We start from the raw sequence: 22,902 nt of genomic DNA, 5'->3' as shown, positions 1-22,902 counted from the left end.
GCTTTGTGGTGTCTGGCCACAGGGTGATTTGGGACCTTCATAACAGCCTTCAATAAGCACAATTTTCCATCAAACCATACTGGCATTAACAGCATCGTTTTTTGATTTCCCCACTACTGCACGACAAATACCCCCAAAACAAGCCACAAGCCAATGATTATGCCTATATAACCAATGCTAGCATAATCAATTCATAATTAATGCTAGCCTTTATTCATCAGCGTTTTACATTGCCTATATCTATTTTTAACACGAATAAAAGTAAAAAAATAAGCTGCAAAATGAATGAAAAATGATCTACTCATACAAAGCATATTCATAATGAACTGCATGCACATTGTGTGTATGCAAAGGAATGTTAAATGTTAAAAACCCTAGTGTTTCCACCTGTGGACAATTTCCTATGTATTGTAGCATTATGTTGGGTGTATTTGGATAAGAGCATTTGGGCTCTGAGCTGAAGCACTGATCTAAAGAAGACCTCTCCTCCCCAAAGTTATCAGATTTCCTTAGCTCATCAGCTTGGAACTGGTTTGCATCAAAGTGACAGTTTTGGGGAGGATGGCACCGAGAAGAGGCCAAATAGGTTGGAATCCTGCTATGAGATGTCTGGAGAAAGGGGCCTGTAGGTGATAAAAACTCTTTGAAGTGGACGAGAGCCGAAATCCCGACATAGAGATACGAACCCTGGCCAACCGGCATTTCCAAAAGATGGCATGGATTGACATCAGTCATAAATCAAGCCCCCCTCCAATAGGACACTGGGGGCTGAAACCGAAATCCAATCTCACAAACTCAAGAACCAATCACCTATTGATCTGACAGACTATAAGGAACAGAGCACTCTCTCTCTCTCTCTCTCTCTCTCTCTCTCTCTCTCTCTCTCTCTCTCTCTCTCTCTCTCTCTCTCTCTCTCTCTCTCTCTCTCTCTCTCTCTCTGTCTCTGTCTCTCTCCCTCTCACCTGAACCAGTAACTCACTGCCACAGCTCAACCTGTAGCTCTGTTGCCAGAACCGGAACCAGAAACCAACCAAGTCTTTGCCGGCAACAGAAGAGTTAAACTGGGAGAAGGAGATTGAGCCGTACGAAGAATTCTTTTAAAGGACTTTATTAAATAAAGAACTTTACAGACTGCGCATGCCCGCCTGTGCCCACCTGATCAGTGGAGTTTTACAGCTGGACAATTGACTAAGTCGACTGTATACGAAAGTGTCAGTCATTTAAATAGCTATTCGAGTCTTAAGAAACTTGACCCTTGGAATGAACAGGGCCCTGCTTTCCTCAAAGACTTTGTCTTCAAGTAACTACGGTGGAACCCTGCTTACAAAAAAGATTTTGGGCACAACCTTGGAGCCTTCAAACCAGTGGAAAATCTGTTTGGAAAAGACTCTACATTCGCGAAACCCCAACTTCCAGGTGCATCGACTGAGTGGAAGTTCTTGGACAAAGCTGAACCGGACTGCCTTTGTTCCAAACCACACGGACCTCGTGCCGTGTGCTGTTATCTGAGCCCGAAGCCAGAGAGGCCTCTCTGCGACGAAGTTCAGATAAGTTTAACAGTTTTGAGTTTGTGATTCATGACATTTGAGAAATCAATTAGAAATGTTAATCTGTGATTCATAACTCTAGAATGTGTAATATCATTTAGTTTTCTTAAATATAAATGTGTGTTGCATTAAACTGTTTTGTTGATAATTTTAGAAATAAAATCTGTCAACACCGAGAAATATCTTCTCATTCCTGTTTAACTGTTTAGTCTGAAATTGACACAAGTTAATAGACATTAGATTATTGGTGGCCCTGCTTATCCTTAATCATTGAATAATAATCAGTTAAGGGAAATTGTGGTAACAAGTAATGATAGGATCTTTCTCGGCACCTAAACGTAAATGAGACTGATATATACACTCACCTAAAGGATTATTAGGAACACCTGTTCAATTTCTCATTAATGCAATTATCTAACCAACCAATCACATGGCAGTTGCTTCAATGCATTTAGGGGTGTGGTCCTGGTCAAGACAATCTCCTGAACTCCAAACTGAATGTCTGAATGGGAAAGAAAGGTGATTTAAGCAATTTTGAGCGTGGCATGGTTGTTGGTGCCAGACGGGCCGGTCTGAGTATTTCACAATCTGCTCAGTTACTGGGATTTTCACGCACAACCATTTCTAGGGTTTACAAAGAATGGTGTGAAAAGGGAAAAACATCCAGTATGCGGCAGTCCTGTGGGCAAAAATGCCTTGTTGATGCTAGAGGTCAGAGGAGAATGGGCCGACTGATTCAAGCTGATAGAAGAGCAACTTTGACTGAAATAACCACTAGTTACAACCGAGGTATGCAGCAAAGCATTTGTGAAGCCACAACACGTACAACCTTGAGGCGGATGGGCTACAACAGCAGAAGACCCCACCGGGTACCACTCATCTCCACTACAAATAGGAAAAAGAGGCTACAATTTGCACAAGCTCACCAAAATTGGACAGTTGAAGACTGGAAAAATGTTGCCTGGTCTGATGAGTCTCGATTTCTGTTGAGACATTCAGATGGTAGAGTCAGAATTTGGCGTAAACAGAATGAGAACATGGATCCATCATGCCTTGTTACCACTGTGCAGGCTGATGGTGGTGGTGTAATGGTGTGGGGGATGTTTTCTTGGCACACTTTAGGCCCCTTAGTGCCAATTGGGCATCGTTTAAATGCCACGGCCTACCTGAGCATTGTTTCTGACCATGTCCATCCCTTTATGACCACCATGTACCCATCCTCTGATGGCTACTTCCAGCAGGATAATGCACCATGTCACAAGGTCGAATCATTTCAAATTGGTTTCTTGAACATGACAATGAGTTCACTGTATTAAACTGACCCCCACAGTCACCAGATCTCAACCCAATAGAGCATCTTTGGGATGTGGTGGAACAGGAGCTTCGTGCCCTGGATGTGCATCCCACAAATCTCCATCAACTGCAAGATGCTATCCTATCAATATGGGCCAACATTTCTAAAGAATGCTTTCAGCACCTTGTTGAATCAATGCCACGTAGAATTAAGGCAGTTCTGAAGGCGAAAGGGGGTCAAACACAGTATTAGTATGGTGTTCCTAATAATCCTTTAGGTGAGTGTATATATAACGAGAAGTTACCTGACATAAATACTAACCTGCGTAGTTATTTAATGTCTGACTAACAATACTAACGAGAGACTCACCTTCGTCTTACTAACCGGTATTGTAGTCAATGTGTTTATAACCTTTTTTGTTTAACGATTTGTGTGTTATCATATGCGATTCCATGGTCTTTGATTTGGTCACGGAAGTGATTTGTCTTTGATTTTTTGATCTAGAGTTGAATTTTAATTAGTTTTTCCCTTTTGTATAATTAGTGTAGTGCTACATTTAGTCTTTGTTTTGAATAAATTTGACAATTTATATCTTTGGAATTGGTGTCTGCGTTCAATTATTACAGAAATTAAGTTCTACAAGATTCCAGGATTCGTGATAAGGTGATACTATAAATTCACTTCTTTAATTGAAATTTATAAGTGTACCTTACCCTACAGTACAAAAGAAGGATAAATAGTGTTACATTTAAGATGTTTTATGTAGCCTGTATTATATGATTGTGATTATGAATGTGAAATTAATCTAGCATTTTAATTCCACGTAGCACCTTAACATCCTTGTCATGAAGGAATTAGGGGGAAATACTTACTAATTTGTTTAAAATTATAAACAAATTAAAGTCTGAGTTAGCTTTGCATATTCGTCTTTTCGCATTTTTGGGGGTTTTAGTTTTGTTTCCAAAATGAAGAAAAAAAAAATCTACGATTGGATTCTACTCCCAGGTAAAAGTAGGTTTAAGACTAACGTCTACCTCCTGCTCTGAGCGAGGAGTAATTTTACTTCTAAACAAACGTTTAGCATGATTCCTAGGAGTAATTCTGAGATGTTTTATGCATACAGGAACAGAAATTATTTTGGGGCCATTCTTTTAAATTAGAGAAAATCAGCCTTGGAATGCTCACAATGCACTTTAAAATACAACATTGTGGCATGGGGGACACCAGTTTGGCTGTCTATTCCCAGTTCCAGAAATAGTTCCCCAGCATGAAACTACTGTAGCACTATTGAACCTTAATTCCACTCAGAGGTGCTTCTAGACTTCAAGTTTTAGGTGGGCTTTGAAATGGTGTCCAGGGGGGGAAATGCTGACAGTGTTTTGCAGAGTTACTTCTTAAATCAGGTTTGGGAGCTGATACAGGGTCGGGTTTACACAAAGCAGGTTATCACAACTTAAACAGTCAAATGAAGCAAATTAGTTCAATTGAGGGCCCAATTAAGTAATTGAGAGCTCAGCTGGAAGAAACACCATCAGGGCAGGTGGTCCCCAGGACCAAGATTGAGAGCCAGTAGTATAAATATATATATAACCCAACTCAGATTAAAAAATCCACCATTTGAACACCGACAACTATAAAAATCCACAATTTATCTTTAGTTCTTCCCTGGACCTGGGGAATTAGCCAACTATAGCTATAGCTATAGCTATATAGGATCCTTCACCTTTCAGCCTCAGTCAATCACAGAACAGGACTCAGTTTCCCAGCACACTGCCATCCCTATCTACTGCTCACCATCTTCTCCACGATGATGAGTTTGGGGCCCAGTTGTTTGTGCACAGCAAAGATATGGATCAGTCTTAGAGTGAACACCATAAAATCCACACACAGCACAGCTCGGCCGAAGGAATAAGAGTATGGGAACATCCTGAGAGAAAGGGAGAGAGAGAAGGAGGGAGAAGAGGGGGAGAGGAGAAGAGGGAGGTTTAATACAGTACATCCACACTAGCAGATACTCTGCATCGCACCCACACATTCACACAAATCAGAAAACACCCCGGCAGTGCACACGCTTTACGACTGCACTATACCTAAAAAAATAAATGACTTTAACAAGGTACCAGAAAAGAAACACACATGACAATCTCTACACCTGCACAGCAAGCTATACATCTCTCATACTCCTGCCTGTCATATTTAATATCCACGCATAAACCGAGTGAGGCACAGAAATAGTTTGCCCAATATTCGGTTATAACCAAAATCAAATATTGGAAAAAAATATGGAACTGCAACACCAGTTTTCTTCATTGCTCGGACACCCCAAAAGAAACTTGTGAGTTTTTTTTTTTAATATTTTAATGTAAACTGTGTTGACTTGCAGCTTCTGATGAACTGTGAATCTGTAAGTATATATAATTCTAGTTTAAGGTTTGTTGTTGTTTGCTGCCTGTTTTTAGCTTTCATATTTTTACTTATTATTATCTATGTCTTATGCATACTTCTGAAATAACCCGCATAACTGCTTGTAATCCCTACGGCTGTGGCAGACACAAAACATGTTAATCGTACAGTATGTGCTAAACTATTTTCCCCTTTCCTGCCACCCCAATCACAAATATATTATGTGTTGCACATCCTCGGACAGTAACATTCCCACGAGGCATGACATGTGCACCTGCTTGTGGGAACAACTGCAAAACTTTTTCTTTCTCAAACGCATTAGCCAATGAATCATTATTATTATGTTGTGTAACTATGTATTGGGACTGCCCCGTAACTGTTGCAGAAGTTGTTTGTTAGACTGTATAAGGCTGTTTGAAACTTTCAATAAACTGAAGATAAACTAACGGACTTCGGTGTTTGTGACTTTTTCTTCCTGAGCTCCTGCTGAAAAGTCTCCACTGTTGCTGAAACACTGACTGGCCTGACTACCTGATTCACTGGGATCCGAAGGGTTGCTTCAACTGAAGCATTGTACCTTAACACAACTGTAAGACAATAACATGTTCAAAGTAAGATAATAAAATGCAGCCATTTGGCTGCCATTTAAAACCACCATAACACTAACCAGAGTATTTGAACATGAAAAAAACTACTGAACAAAGCAATCTATTGCCTGAACGAAAAGTCACATGTCTGTGAAAAGCTCCCTCTCAATACTAAATATGGATAAAGATGATAGCCAGGCTTGTCCTGTTGTATTCAGGCTAGTAGCTAGTTAGCCCTCCTTCATTCAACAATTCCAAGAGGTTCTGTTCAAATATAGCGCCAACCCCTGGCACATTGATCTATGACAGGAACTCATTGAAGGGATGATGTAAAACAGGTGAAAATATAAGCCCACCAACAACACATCAAAATGTAATTGGCTAGTCCACACAATATTTCTTACCTAATAACTTAATTTGAGCATTTTTGAATGTTCCCATTCACAAATGCACAGGGAAGACAATGGGAAGATTAATTTACAATTTGGCTTTGCTAATGATAATGTCAAAATTCTATATTATTCTTTACATTTATTTATTATACAACAAACTTTAATACTTTTTAATGGGGGGGAGTGAGAGAGAAGGGAGAAGGAGAGAAGGATGGGCAGAGGTTGAGGGAGAAAGGGGGAGAAGGTAAGATAAGGGAGGGTAAGGGAGGAGAAGATTAGGAGATGGGGAATGAGAGAGAGGGGCTGAGGGGGAGGGAGAAGGAGAAATGGAGGGGAGGAGGAAGGAAAGGGAAATGTGAGGGGAATGATTGGGGGAGAAAGGTAAAACAAATACGGGAGGGATGGAGAGGGAAGAGGAGATAGGGGTATGGAGGGGAAGGGGCAGGGAGAGGGGGAGAAAATTGAACACTGACGTATTGGCTGGCTGATACCCTGACACTGTAATACATTAACAATGTAGTAAAAGGGAGGGAGAATCAATACAGACACACTGAGAGTACACTAAGATCATACACAGAGGCAGAAAGATACAGAAACAAACAGAAACAGAGACACCAATATATACTGGGGTACCTGCAGCACAGTCCAGTGAGGAACAGTCTTATGGACAGAGAGAGGAAAAGACAGAGAGATAAGACAGACCACAGAAAGAGACAGAGACAGGGAGAAACGCATATAGACAGAGACACAAAACGACACAGAGGGACAGGCACTGATATACATCTGGGTACCTGCAGCATAGTCCAATGAGGAACAGCATTATGGCACTCAGGTCCATCTTATTCCACATGTCCTGAATATACTTCCTCATGCGCTGCAGCAGAGGCAGATTTCCCAGAAAGAATGTCTGTGGACACAGAGGACAGAGTGGACAAATTGGACACACCGCAGGATAGAGAGAACAGACTGAACACAATACCAAGGAGAAAGGACAGACTGGAGACACCCTTCTTGCTCACTCCCCTCCCCTACCCTCACCCCCTCCCCCAGTCCAGTCTCCCACTTCCTCTCCCTCCCTCACTCTATCCTTCCTCCCCTCCCCTCTTTCCCCTCCCACTCTCCTTCTCTCTCCCCTTTCCCTTCTCCCTTGCCCCTCCCCCTGTCTACCTGCCGTAGCTCCTCACAGACCAGGGTGAAGACCCAGAAGTACAGCACCAGCTCCAGGGGGGAGGGGCCAGTTGGGGGTGGGGGCTGAAAGTCAGCCAATAACACGGTGGCGAAGAGCAGCAGGAAGAGGAAGTACATGAGCACATTGCCCAGGAAGGCAGTGACAGGTGCGAACCAAAACTGACGCCAGCGGAAGACAATGAATGGGCGTGAGGAGTCTGGTGGAATGGGGGGGCGGCGGCGACCTGAGAAAGATAGGGAAAGAACAAGGTTAATACAGCCACACTGACTCACAAACACAGGCCCCTATTACTGATTACTAAGAGAGAGGGATAGAACAAGGGGTGTTAATACAGACACACGGACACTACAGTAAAGGAAGAAAAAGAGAGAGGGGGTGGGTGTAGGAGGTTAAAACAGAAATACTGACGGGACACTGCCATGCATTGACACTACAATGTGTGACAGAGAGTGATAGGTTAAAAGCATTAGAAATAAATTATTGAAAATGATAAGGATAATTATAAATTCACAGAGCCCAACTGATACAGGTTTTTTGGGTCCGATAGCGATAATTGGTGATCACAATTTTCCAATTACTGATATACACTGCCGATATTTACTTTTCCAGTGTTTGTACAGGTTTATGTGAAAAACAATTCAAGGACAGAACCCAGATTCTCAAGCAGTAAAATATAATAGATAAGATAAAATGCCTCTAAAATAGGCACAGTAAAAGAATAAGACAAAATAACTATTTGTTCCAGATTGTGACTACTCTCTGTGTAAAGAAGTTTCTCCTGTTTTCCAATTTGAATGCCTTGAAGCCCAATTTCCATTTGTGTCCCCGGGTGCATGTGTCCCTGTTGATCTGGAAAAGCTCCTGTGGTTTGATGTGGTCGATGCCTTTAATGATTTTGAAGACTTGAATCAAGTCCCCATGTAGTCTCCACTGTTCCAGGGTGAAAAGGTTCAGTTCCCTCAGTCTCTCTGAGTAGGACATTCCCTTCAAACCTGGAATAAGTCTGGCTGCTCTCTTCTGAACTGCCTCTAGAGTAGCGATATCTTTCTTGAACAGTGTTGCCCAGAACTGTACACAGTATTCCAGATGAGGTCTAACTAGCGCATTGTACAGTCTTAACATTACTTCCCTTGTTTTAAATTCTACACTTTTGACAATATGCCCTAACATTCTATTTGCCTTTTTTATTGCCACGTAGACGCCTAGGTCTTTCTCATGCATTACTTCATCTAGTTCTATTCCTCCCATAGTGTAATTATAGTGGACATTTTTGTTACCTGCATGTATTACCTTCTACATTGAATTTCATCTGCCAGGTGTCGGCCCACAACTGAAAATTATCTAAGTCCCTTTGAATAACCTGAGCTGCTGAGATTATATCTGCTGAGCCACCTATTTTAATATCTGCAAATATGACAAGTTTGCTAACTATCCCAGAGTCCAGATCATTAAGATAGATTAGAAAATCTAGTATACATTAACATAAAGATTATCCTTTAAAGAAAATGTTTGTTTCCCAAAATAGTACAACTTGAATGCAGAAATTATTTTTCATCTTATATAAAATTGGAAGCAAAAACATATTGTACCGCAGCTGCGTGGAGGTAGTTATTTGATTATGAGAGGAAGGATCCTGTCTGCACACTGCATGTAAAAGAGTGACCAAAGCCATGAGAGAGTATCTTTATTTATTTAATAAAATCATCAGGTCTTGAAGTGCAAAGGGTGCTCTTGTGTTTAAAAACACAAGCTGACGTTTCACAGCTCATGCATTAAGTGCTTGGATAGCGCAGCTCACCGAGCTCTTTTTAAAGTCTTTTGATTAAATAATTTAAATCATTTTAAACTTGATTACTCGTTCACAGACTGTTTGTAATTTCTAGCTAATAAGCCTTATTAATTGACCAAATGGACAAATAGTGTAAACTAATTTGGGTGTATGTTTCCAGTTCCAGAAATGGCTCCCCAGCAAAAAACTAGGTAGAGGTAGAGGCAGAGGATTCCTAATGCAATTTAAGACACAAATGTGTGGCATAGGGGACAACAATTTGGGTAAGAAATACCAGTTAAAATAAATAGTTCCCCAGGATAGCACTATTATACTTTAGAAGGGGACACCTTTCTTCTATCAAATGGACCTAAAATGTTTCTGGGGGCTTTCTTTTCAATATTGTATAGTGTAGTGGGAACATTTACTTTTATTATTTTTCTGTATATATTATTAATTGTTTCATGTTGTTATAGTGTACATTGTTTCAGTTTTATCTGTGAAGCAATCATTTGTTTGTATTTATTCTGTCTGAGGTTACTTCAATCAAGCATTGTCTTTTCATGATTTCATTCAGCCACTGTCTTCTAGGATATTCAATCAGCTGAACAGTTAAACAGTGTAAAGGTTGTGTGTTTTGGGGCAGAGGTATTTGATTAAGGACTTACAGCAATGTCTTTGATAAACATCTGCTGCCTAAGAATGCTGACCAGCACCAATCAACTCATCAAACACTTCAACAACAGTAACAAACTTAGGTCTGTGTTAATTATTATGCATGTGGCAAACTGAACTGGATCTGAAGATAAAAAAGGCTTCTCCAACTCACATCCTGAGTTATTTTCTTCACTGCACGTGAGATGAGAGCTTTGGGTTAACCTGTATTTATGTTTTCTGTAATAGACTTGTTACTTCTTCATCGGTGTACCTGGGATTGACTAAAACCACTACAATTGCAACCCTTGGAAAGTTAACAACCCAATCTAAGACAAACTTTTGGCATTGGGGACACTAGTTTGTCTGTCTATTACCAGTCCCACAAATAGCTCCTTAGCATGAAACAAGTGTACTGTTGGTAAACTAATAAATAAACTACTGTTGGTTTAAAGGGGACCCTTTCTACTATCAATTGGGCCAGAAATTATTTTGGAGCCATTATTTTACATATTAGAAAGCCAGCCTTGAACCGCTCACAATGCACTTACAAATACAACATTGTGGCAAGGTCACCAGTGTGGGTGTCTATTCCCATTTCCACATGATAACATAAGAAATACTACAACAGCAAGAGGTCAATAAAGGATGAAGTGAAACAGCTAAAGGGCAAAAATGGAAGTATCTTGGAAAATGAACAAGATGTGTCAAATGTTCAAAATTAGTATTTCACAGAGGTTTTTACAAAAGAAAAAATGTCACAGGTTAACAATCAGTCCAGTCAAACCCTAAGAGAGATGAAGATAAATGAGGAGAAGGTACTAAAAGGACTAGCAGAATTAAAAACAAACAAATCACTTGAACCAGATGGTATATTTCCAACAGTACTTGAGAAACAGAAATGAGGGAAATTATTTTTAGGCCGCTAACTCAAATATTCCAAAAGACATTTAGAACAGGGGATGTGCCAGCTGACTGGAAGATGGCAAATGTCATACCAATCCACAAGAAAGGGGACAAAACTGTGCCAGGAAATTACAGACCAATCAGTCTCACTTGCATTACTTGTAAAATGTTGGAAAAAATAGAGGAGCATCTTAATAAAAAAACAAATTCTTGTAGATAGTCAACAACCTGCAATGTGTTTCTCTTTTCCTCTTAGACTCTCCTTTGTACTCTCTTCTCACCTCTCTTTGTTTCCCCCATATCATTGCTTTACTATTATCCTGCAAGGCTATTGTGGCTTGCTGCTGCACTGCAGTGGCACGTAACACTGCATGGAGAAGCTCTTCCATTTTTATGTATGTATGTATGTATGTATTTATTTATTTATTTTTCTTCTACAGGGAAAACAATAACCCCACTCCTGGTACCACATGTGATGGATCAGCTTCTCTGTATGGTCAAAAATCTGAAAACTCACAGTACCAGATTTAGATGTAAACACCAGGGCATGGATTTATTTACAAAAACAAACAAAAAACTAAGCCGTCTCTGGGCTCACAAATAAACATCAAATGAAAATAACTGGCCAGGGACAGCTTTGTCTGTTTACCCTTGTTTTCTCCACCAAGCTGCAGATGTGTTTATCTTTTCCTAGTAGTCTAGATGACAGCTTATATTGCACTGACAGCTGAAACCGGAAGTCCATCCCTCTGTACCATAGACCGGAAGTCCCGCCTTACCCTCCGGTTACCCCCTCTGAACCGGAACTCCTCTCTCCTTCCCAGCCTCCCCCTGGGTTACCCTTTGACCCTTTTCACAAGGTCATCTGGTAAGGTGGTAACCATTCTGTTAGGATGACATTCATCTTGGTGAGGGCCCAAGGGCACCTCGACAACAGGTCACCGCTACCTCACCCTGTTGGTGTGGGGGTGTAATTTTTCATAGGTTAAACTGTGTTTTTAAGGTTATAATGTTTTATGATAGTGTTAGTAAATAAAAAACAAAAAGAGAAAAAACAATTGCAGTTTTAAAAACATATATATTTTTTTAGGTGTTTTATGATATGTGTTTGCAAAATAAAATTAATTAAAATAGAATAAGGGGTTGTAATGTTTAAGAGGTTAAACTTATATGTTTTATGATTAGGCTTAGGATGATACTGTGTTAGCAAAATTAAGACATAAAAAAATACATTTCATCATTTGTGAATACTCATGTATAAAATAGTGTGTGTGTATATATACACTCACCTAAAGGATTATTAGGAACACCTGTTCAATTTTTCATTAATGCAATTATCTAACCAACCAATCACATGGCAGTTGCTTCAATGCATTTAGGGGTGTGGTCCTGGTCAAGACAATCTCCTGAACTCCAAACTGAATGTCTGAATGGGAAAGAAAGGTGATTTAAGCAATTCTGAGCGTGGCATGGTTGTTGGTGCCAGACGGGCCGGTCTGAGTATTTCACAATCTGCTCAGTTACTGGGATTTTCACGCACAACCATTTCTAGGGTTTACAAAGAATGGTGTGAAAAGGGAAAAACATCCAGTATGCGGCAGTCCTGTGGGCGAAAATGCCTTGTTGATGCTAGAGGTCAGAGGAGAATGGGCCGACTGATTCAAGCTGATAGAAGAGCAACTTTGACTGAAATAACCACTCGTTATGATCGAGGTATGCAGCAAAGCATTTGTGAAGCCACAACATGTACAACCTTGAGGCGGATGGGCTACAACAGCAGAAGACCCCACCGGGTACCACTCATCTCCACTACAAATAGGAAAAAGAGGCTACAATTTGCACAAGCTCACCAAAATTGGACAGTTGAAGACTGGAAAAATGTTGCCTGGTCTGATGAGTTTCGATTTCTGTTGAGACATTCAGATGGTAGAGTCAGAATTTGGCGTAAACAGAATGAGAACATGGATCCATCATGCCTTGTTACCAGTGTGCAGGCTGATGGTGGTGGTGTAATGGTGTGGGGGATGTTTTCTTGGCACACTTTAGGCCCCTTAGTGCCAATTGGGCATCGTTTAAATGCCACGGCCTACCTGAGCATTGTTTCTGACCATGTCCATCCCTTTATGACCACCATGTACCCATCCTCTGATGGCTACTTCCAGCAGGATAATGCACCATGTCACAAAGGTCGAATCATTTCAAATTGGTTTCTTGAACATGACAATGAGTTCACTGTACTAAACTGGCCCCCACAGTCACCAGATCTCAACCCAATAGAGCATCTTTGGGATGTGGTGGAACGGGAGCTTCGTGCCCTGGATGTGCATCCCACAAATCTCCATCAACTGCAAGATGCTATCCTATCAATATGGGCCAACATTTCTAAAGAATGCTTTCAGCACCTTGTTGAATCAATGCCACGTAGAATTAAGGCAGTTCTGAAGGCGAAAGGGGGTCAAACACAGTATTAGTATGGTGTTCCTAATAATCCTTTAGGTGAGTGTGTATATATATACACACACACTATTTTATACATGAGTATTCACAAATGATGAAATGTATTTTTTTATGTCTTAATTTTGCTAACACAGTATCATCCTAAGCCTAATCATAAAACATATAAGTTTAACCTCTTAAACATTACAACCCCTTATTCTATTTTAATTAATTTTATTTTGCAAACACATATCATAAAACACCTAAAAAAATATATATGTTTTTAAAACTGCAATTGTTTTTTCTCTTTTTGTTTTTTATTTACTAACACTATCATAAAACATTATAACCTTAAAAACACAGTTTAACCTATGAAAAATTACACCCCCACACCAACAGGGTGAGGTAGCGGTGACCTGTTGTCGAGGTGCCCTTGGGCCCTCACCAAGATGAATGTCATCCTAACAGAATGGTTACCACCTTACCAGATGACCTTGTGAAAAGGGTCAAAGGGTAACCCAGGGGGAGGCTGGGAAGGACAGAGTTCTGGTTCAGAGGGGGGTAACTGGAAGGTAAGGTGGGACTTCCGGTCTATAGTACGGTTTCAGCTGTCAGTGCCATATAAGATGTCATCTAGACTACTTTTCCTCTTAGACTCTCCTTTGTATGCTTTTCTCACTGCTCTCTGTTTCCCCCATGTGTTTCTTTTTAAAATACTTCTCCCCAAGTGCATTCAAGCATCCAATTACCACAATCAGAACACAACTAATCATAGCCTAAAGAGGCCCTACCAAGATGGCCACCCTGGTCTTCACCTTCCTCTACCCGCAGGGTCCCAGATCCTCCTACTCCAGCTCTGGGAATGTACAATCGATCACCTGGCAACCCGCGACCCGGCAAACTATACTGTGAGGGGGGGTGGTGTAGGAGTGCAGGAGTTCAGTGTACATAGTTCTGTTGCGCATGCTCGGTCTGTGCAGGTTATGACCCCTCTGGGCGCAAAGGAGCTGCCTGTTTGTCCCCTGGGCACCTGGCAATGGTGGTCATGCATGCAGTGTTGTTTTGGCATGCATGCTTACTGTTGGCAGAGCGATGCAGAACTGGGAACTGAGAGGTATGTGAAAATTAATGTGGTGTGCAGACCCGTTTTCTGATAGCCTAAAACAAGAGCTTGTTCACTGTCCGTTCTTGCTGTCCTGGCATAGACTATGGCCAACAGTAGTCTGTGTTATTTCCATGTGGAAAGAGTATTTGTAAATGGTACAAAAGTCTCTGCTATTTACTTTCTTGTTTTGTGGTCATATATATATACACACACACACACACATATATATATATATATATATATACACATACATACACACACTGATCAGCCATAACATTATGACGACTGACAGGTGAAGTGAATAACACTGATAATCTCATTATCATGGCACCTGTCAGTGGGTGGGATATATTGAGCAGCAAGTGACTATTTTGGTGCGATTTGGATGTTGATGGGGTGCAAAATAGCACAAATGTTTCTTTTAACAGCACAAACCAGCACGAATGTAGCACAAATGAAACACTATTTTGGTGCAATTTGGACATTCATGGGGTGCTGAATGACATCACAGCTCACAGAATATAATCTTTAATACCTTGGGAACCATACCGCCGCAAACTATTTTTGCGGCACAAACCAGCACAAATGCAGCACAAACGAATACATATATTTTTATTCATATTTTGAACACATGGGGTGCCAACTTCATGGAGGTGTTTTCCGGTTGTCCTCTAAGGGAATAAAAACACCTGCAGTCCTGTCATGGAAATTTCATTGTACCTTTGTCATATCTGCAGAATGAACACTAACCAAAAACATGGATACTCAAATGTACCACAGCGTTCAAGAACACTTTCTATTAGTTTTAGCAAAACACATTTCTATTAGTTTCTAAGCCCTATGGTTCTCAATGGATGTGTTTTTGTTTCACCACTGTGCTCAGTAGCGTGTGTGCGGCGCCGCTGCACATGAGAATCACTGTGGAGTCAGAAGCTTCCAGTGGAAGACTAAACACCATAAATATGTTAAAAAACAATGGTAAATAATTATAACTGTAAAACCAAATAAACGTATTTATTTTTTGTCTGAAGTCTGACGAAGGATTTATTGTAATTTGAAAAAATTATTTAGCTAAGAGTTTGAGAATGTATCAGTGCATTATCAGAGGAATATGTGACAATACAGATATTTCTGTAAAAGGCCAATATCATCTGATAATATTGGTGCTCCGTTTGATTAATAATTTTCAAATAAAGAACGTCTCACTTCCTCTCTCTCTCTCATACTGCAGTTCAATCACAGTTTGTGTATACTTTACTAACACCATCTCCCTCTCTCCCTCTCCCATGCACACTCTCTCCCTCTCTCTTGCTCTCAACAAATATGTGATACTTTCTCTCACCTTTGTGTGTAGATTTGAGCGTTCTCAATTCCTCAGCATCCTCTTCACTGTAACAATTAAAACCAACAGTTAATCAAACCAACAAACTGTTAATTTACACTCTACTTAAAAGCCTGTGTAATTCTGGGGCTTGAAAAAGTTAGAGGTCAACAACTCTAGCAATCCTGGGGTGCATTTTCACTTTATGACCAAGTTGTATGGTTGTGTCTTTTGGCGATGTGGTCACTGGACCTGGTCACAGATCATTTGAACAACTCAACTGGGTAGGAGTCTCAGATTTTGGTTCATGGTCGCATATCGAGAGGCATTGTGGGGTCTTGACATATGCTGCAGCAAAGTTAAATCAATTAAAATACATGAAAAAGAAGCATGACATATTACATTGTTTATATATCTATGTATCTATACCAAAAATTGTATATATATATTTTTTTAAATTTAATTTGACATTACTGCCGTAAAATACAATTAAATTACTAGAAACAAACTACCTTTAGTATACATTGTAATGCAGTCTAACATGTTATTGACTATGTATAGAGATATTTTTTGCATTATTTAAGTATATAACATCTGACATATGTGTGACCGTAGTCAGCTTTATATACATCACCAACCTGCTGGTTCATTATTAATTATTTATGTATGTATTTATTTATGTATTTATTTGTTTGTTTCTTGGCAGATGCCCTTATACCAGTGCAACACAAAAGTGCAATAATACAGTACAATATAACAATCAAGTATACTACAATTACAGTTTCAAAATTACAGAAGTGCATAGGTAAAATATACAGTTAATTTGAAATAAAAGTCATACCTCCTAATTCTAATACTAATAGCTAAGTGCAGACAACATGTGCTGAAGTCATAGGTAAGAGCTAATGTAAAGGGGTAAGGAGGCATAAGGGAAAAATGAAAAAATATATATTTATATTCCTGTCCCACTCCCCTCATCTTACTGGGCGGGGAGGAGAAACAGGGCTCCTGCTCTCCCCTTCTCTCCTCTTCTCTGTCCCCCCCTCTCTCTCCTCTATCTCAACCCACAGCTTTGAATTCCATGCAGTGGAAATCACCTCTCCCTCTCACCTCTTTCTTCTAGTTCTCTACTGTCCACCTGGTCCACTAACCTCCTTCCTGGATGAACTCGACTTTCTTCTCTCCTCTCTCCCCTCGCTGTCCTCACCTACCATCCTCCTGGGAGACTTCAACATCCACCTCTCCAACCCTTCCCACTGTGCTGGATTTCTTCCTCTCCTTCACTCCTTTAACTTCTCTCTCTCCCCATCTCCCCCACTCACAGGGCTGGCCGCCAGCTAGACCTCATCTTCTCAAGAGGCTGCTCCCCTTCGACACTCTCCGTGACAACCATGGACATCTCGGACCACCACTTCATTTCCTTCTCCCTTTCCCTTCCCTCCCTCCCCTCTCCACCCACTCCCGTCGAAATCTTCGCTCTGTCTCCCCCTCCACCCTTGCCTCCACTGCCCTCACTCTCTTGCCTTCCATTGATTGTTTTTCAAATCTATCTGTCAACTGTGCTACCTCCTCTTTGTTCTCCTCCCTCACCTCCTCCCTTGACTCTCTCTGTCTTCTCACGTCTCGTCCTGCCCGTCCCTCCCCTCCTCAGCCTTGGCTCCCTGCTGTTCTCCGTGCAACCCGAACTAGTCTGCGTGCCGCCGAACAAAAGTGGAAAAGGACCAAACTCCCACCAGCCCTCGAACTCTACCGCTACCTACTGTCCACATTCTTGATGCCACCTCTCCTCAGAACTACCGCCCTGTCTCCCTACTTCCCTTCCTCTCCAAGACTCTCGAGCGGGCGGTCCAGCGTCAGCTCTCTGACTTTCTGTCCCAACACTCACTCCTTGATCCTCTGCAATCCGGCTTCCGCACAGCTCACTCCACTGAAACGGCTCTCCTGGCTGTCACTGACTCCCTCAGCCGTGCTCGGGCAGCCTCCCTCTCCTCAGTCCTCATCCTCCTTGACCTCTCTGCAGCATCGACACCGTCGATCACTCCATCCTCCTCTCCCGCCTCGCTGACCATGGGATCTCTGGGACTGCTCTCACCTGGTTCTGACGCGCACCTGCAGATTCTTCCTGAGCAACATACGTCGGATCCGTCCCTTCCTCACCGACTACTCGGCTACTCGTCCAGTCACTGGTCCTCTCCCGCCTGGACTACTGCAACTCCCTCCTGGCCGGCCTGCCTGTATCCACTACCCGGCCACTCCAGCTCATCCAGAACTCTGCGGCTCGTCTGGTATTCTCTCTGCCACGATTCGCACACGCTACTCCACTGCTCCACTCCCTCCACTGGCTCCCGATAGCGGCACGCATTCAGTTCAAGACTTTGACCCTCACCTACCGCTGTCTTGACCACACTGCACCAAGCTACCTTCAGTCACTCGTCTCCCCATACATCCCCTCCAGACCACTAAGCTCCTCCAGTGCCAGAAGGCTAACTCTGCCTCCTCTCTACTCTCCTTCCTCCAGAGCCCGCTCCTTCTCATCCCTGGCACCTAAGTGGTGGAACGACCTGCCCACCGAAGTCAAAACAGCAGAGTCCTTGACCTTATTCCGGCCCTTACTCAAGACGCATCTCTTCCGACAGCACTTGTAATATTAGTCCTCTATCCCTGCTAGATAGCACTTCAGCTTATTATGCTCCTCGAGTTCTTGATTGTTTTCCTCCTTGCTCCCTTTCCCGTAGCCCTAGTCTGTGACCCTACATCTTGACAGCACTCAGCTTTCACCGTCCAGGATGTAGGAAGTCTCTTACTGTACTTGTGTAAATTGTAATTGGAATTTGTAAAATGTATTATTAAGTTGAATTTGTAATGATTGATGCCTTGTACTTCTCTGTATTTTTGCACTTATGTTGTAAGTCGCCCTGGATAAGGGCGTCTGCCAAGAAATAAAAATAATAATAATAATATTTAAAGTGTAAAAATCACTGGAGGGGAATAAAACACTGATAATTGCTGTAACTGCATTAATTTCAACCTCCGTTATTTTTAGGACAGGGTCCTATTTTGTGTTTATTTGATCCTATTTTGTATCACAAATTCTTGGTCAAAGTTGGCTTAACCTGGTTATTATTGTGGTCAAAAAACGAAAATGCACCCCTGATTTAAAGTCTGAAACCCAAACCTGCCAAATAAGTCAAGCAGATCCATGATGAAGCTATCTGAACATGCCTGTTTTACAGTCAGAAGCCTCAAGCCATTGAACCAAGCCATTCCAGTGGAATGTACAGTGTACAGATTATTATTATTTTTTTCCCAAGTGATAGACACACCTGGTTTACAGTTAGAGTCCTTGAGCAGTCACCGGAGTTATTGCTGAGGAAGCCGACACCAGGTTTACAGTCTGAAACTTGACACCACCAACCAAGCCAGTGCAATTAAGTGGATGCAAAAGATTTACTTTACTAAATGGCCGGTAAAATGTGAGCAACACCCCAGGGTTACAGGGCAAACATCTAATATACATTCCCCACAAATCACAAGCATGATTTATCAAATTTTATGAAAAGAGATGATTCTACAGAATACAGGAATACAGAGAGAGAGAGAGAGAGAGAGAGAGAGAGAGAGAGAGAGGGAACCCAAGGAAAAAGAAGAAGAAAGAAGGATGCAGAGAGAAAAGAGAGACACATAGACCCCGTTCACATTTGAGATTTAGGCCGGCCCAGGGCCACCTTAACTTAAATGTGAACGGGGTCAAAGATTTAAGATGGCCCTAGGCCGGGTCAAAACTCATCCCACTTTTTGACCCGGCCTAAATCTTCTGAGGTGGCTTAAAGGCAACCTAAATGTACCAGATGCGGGTCGGAGAGCCCCGCCCAGGATTCGAACCACGCACCACAGTGGCTCCAGCGCAGTACAGTGTTAAACCCTCTACTCTAAAAGGCCTGGCCTCCTACCACAGGAGGCTCAACACTGTACTACTTTTACTGAGGGGTTACATCACTTTGCAACGGGAGCATTATGCACGGATGAGCCCCGTTTCGCTCCACACATCTTTATATATGTTTAAAAAGTATAGGCTAAGTAATGAGATATAATGATGTAAACAGTTCAAACTACCCGGTCAATTAAAATAAAAGTGTGTATCTGGTAAACTTGCTATTGTTTTTTTCTTGTACTAAGTATGATTGAAGTCTGAAATTTAACATTATGCATTTTTTGTGAAATTGTGAACGGTGACCAGGTAACAATTATCAGAATTTTGCATTAAAACGATATAAATTTCACCAAAGCAGGTTTCCATTCAAATCAATGCATTTTAAAACGAGACCAGCTGTTTACTATGCAATCCGAAATGCGATTATATTGAGCTGAGCAGTACAATCACAAATGCCGGCGTTGGAGGTAACAACTACGACGATGCAGAAATTAAAGCACTGTTTACAATGTGGATGGAAGATAAAGTTAAAAAACAAACCAAAGGAAGTATATGAGCGCTGCTGTCTGAAGCGATAGAAGCGATCACAAAGGCTTTTTTCGATGCATACGATTGCATACTAATGCATACGATTTCTTGTAATTTAATGTAGATGTCCTACTAAATGTGCTTCGCTTTTGGGTGAATTGTATAACAGCACTTTTAGACTTGCAGAACCGAAGATAGACATTTGAAAAGGGAAATATATTAATTCGATTCCCCATTGAGCCAGCACATTTTTTAATTATTTTAGAAAGCTTTGGCTGCAAAGGGTTAAGATTACTTTCAAAGAAAATATAGAACCGAACAATAGCCTATATACAGTGAGGGGAAAAAAGTATTTGATCCCCTGCTGATTTTGTATGTTTGCCCACTGAAAATAAATGATCAGTCTATAATTTTAATGGTAGGTGTATTTTAACAGTGAGAGACAGAATAACAACAAAAAAATCCAGAAAAACGCATTTCAAAAAGTTATACATTGATTTGCATGTTAATGAGGGAGATAAGTATTTGATCCCCTATCAATCAGCAAGATTTCTGGCTCCCAGGTGTCTTTTATACAGGTAAGAAGCTGAGATTAGGAGCACTCTCTTAAAGGGAGTGCTCCTAATCTCAGCTCGTTACCTGTATAAAAGACACCTGTCCACAGAAGCAATCAATCAATCAGATTCCAAACTCTCCACCATGGCCAAGACCAAAGAGCTGTCCAAGGATGTCAGGGACAAGATTGTAGACCTACACAAGGCTGGAATGGGCTACAAGACCATCACCAAGCAGCTTGGTGAGAAGGTGACAACAGTTGGTGCGATTATTCGCAAATGGAAGAAACACAAAATAACTGTCAGTCTCCCTCGGTCTGGGGCTCCATGCAAGATCTCACCTCGTGGAGTTTCAATGATCATGAGAACGGTGAGGAATCAGCCCAGAACTACATGGGAGGATCTTGTTAATGATCTCAAGGCAGCTGGGACCATAGTCACCAAGAAAACAATTGGTAACACACTACGCCGTGAAGGACTGAAATCCTGCAGCGCCCGCAAGGTCCCCCTGCTCAAGAAAGCACATGTACAGGCCCGTCTGAAGTTTGCCAACATCTGAATGATTCAGAGGAGAACTGGGTGAAAGTGTTGTGGTCAGATGAGACCAAAATCGAGCTCTTTGGCATCATCTCAACTCGCCGTGTTTGGAGGAGGAGGAATGCTGCCTATGACCCCAAGAACACCATCCCCACCGTCAAACATGGAGGTGGAAACATTATGCTTTGGGGGTGTTTTTCTGCTAAGGGACAGGACAACTGCAAAGGGACGATGGACCGGGCCATGTACCATCAAATCTTGTATGAGAACCTCCTTCACTCAGCCAGCTCATTGAAAATGGGTCGTGGATGGGTATTCCAGCATGACAATGACCCAAAACACACAGCCAAGGCAACAAAGGAGTGGCTCAAGAAGAAGCACATTAAAGTCCTGGAGTCCATCAGTTTCAATGATCATGAGAACGGTGAGGAATCAGCCCAGAACTACACGGGAGGATCTTGTTAATAATCTCAAGGCAGCTGGGACCATAGTCACCAAGAAAGAAGCACATTAAGGTCCTGGAGTGGCCTAGCCAGTCTCCAGACCTTAATCCCATAGAAAATCTGTGGAGGGAGCTGAAGGTTCGAGTTGCCAAACGTCAGCCTCGAAACCTTAATGACTTGGAGAGGATCTGCAAAGAGGAGTGGGACAAAATCCCTCCTAAGATGTGTGCAAACCTGGTGGCCAACTACAAGAAACGTCTGACCTCTGTGATTGCCAACAAGGGTTTTGCCACCAAGTATTAAGTCGAAGGGGTCAAATACTTATTTCCCTCATTAACATGCAAATCAATTGATAACTTTTTTGAAATGCGTTTTTTCTGGATTTTTTTTGTTGTTATTCTGTCTCTCACTGTTAAAATACACCTACCATTAAAATTATAGACTGATCATTTCTTTGTCAGTGAGCAAACGTACAAAATCAGCAGGGAATCAAATACTTTTTTCCCCTCACTGTACATCAATATTAACAAGTTGTGATTATAAATACATCGCATACACCTGTAAGCAGACCTAATATGTCATACGTCACTGGTTTGTTTGAGCAGATTTGTTTATTCCCGGCATGCATTTCGTTTAGGCCTCCTTTGCCCCCACATATGTGTACGCACTTAGGCCTCCTAAAACTGCAAATGTGAACGGGGTCTCTAAAAAAAAAAAAAAGCTGGACTAAATTTGAGGCTGTCCAGGGATGGCCTTATAAGTGTGAACGAGGTCATAGAGACACAAAGAGAGTAACACAGAGAGACGCACAAAGAGACAAAGACCGAGACAGAGAGAGATACACACTGACAGTAGATGTAGATGGACAGTACTTCTTAGTGATCTCCCTCAAGGAGTAGACCGTGTCTCCATCGGTGCTGTCCATCTCTCGGGCTGCGGGCTCCTCCTCCTTGAGCTCCTCCTCCAGCTGTCTGTAATAAAAACTGCAGAGTTACGCACACCCTTACCAGCCTACACAGACCAGCCTAGCCCTGCACAGAAGGGAACACCACAGCACAACACTAACAGGAGGGTCTCCAGGAGCAGGGGTCTCCAGTATAGTACAGTACACTACGGTGTTGGCCCAAAAATAAACAAACCCATAATGAACACATATGCCCAACCTACCACATAACTCCCCCAATAGAGTAAACAGCCCAGCCAGCAGAAGGAACAAGCCCCACCCACTGTAAGATCAGGTTTGCCAGGTGCCTATTGGTGGCTACAATGCCATGTATACATTGGCTCTCAAAAGTGTTCACCCCCCT

The 22,902-nt window shown here is 41.8% G+C and overlaps 1 protein-coding gene across 2 annotated transcripts in view; it reads right to left on the bottom strand.

The window, feature by feature from the left end:
- Positions 1-22,902, bottom strand: part of LOC136753011 (transient receptor potential cation channel subfamily M member 4) — a 139,513-nt gene that overhangs the window by 23,923 nt on the left and 92,688 nt on the right. For both annotated transcript variants that reach the window (XM_066708789.1, XM_066708790.1), the window contains 5 exons: positions 22,468-22,566; positions 15,624-15,670; positions 7,391-7,635; positions 7,015-7,130; positions 4,636-4,768 (listed from right to left, as the gene is read on the bottom strand). In XM_066708789.1, the coding sequence (XP_066564886.1) occupies positions 4,636-4,768; positions 7,015-7,130; positions 7,391-7,635; positions 15,624-15,670; positions 22,468-22,566 (640 nt within the window). The remainder of the gene's footprint in view (positions 1-4,635; positions 4,769-7,014; positions 7,131-7,390; positions 7,636-15,623; positions 15,671-22,467; positions 22,567-22,902) is intronic.

The sequence above is a fragment of the Amia ocellicauda genome, chromosome 7, assembly GCF_036373705.1.
Source record: "Amia ocellicauda isolate fAmiCal2 chromosome 7, fAmiCal2.hap1, whole genome shotgun sequence".
Classification (NCBI taxonomy): domain Eukaryota; kingdom Metazoa; phylum Chordata; class Actinopteri; order Amiiformes; family Amiidae; genus Amia; species Amia ocellicauda.
The sequence above is the reverse complement of the archived record's forward strand: the minus strand, read 5'-3'. Positions and strand labels throughout refer to the sequence as shown.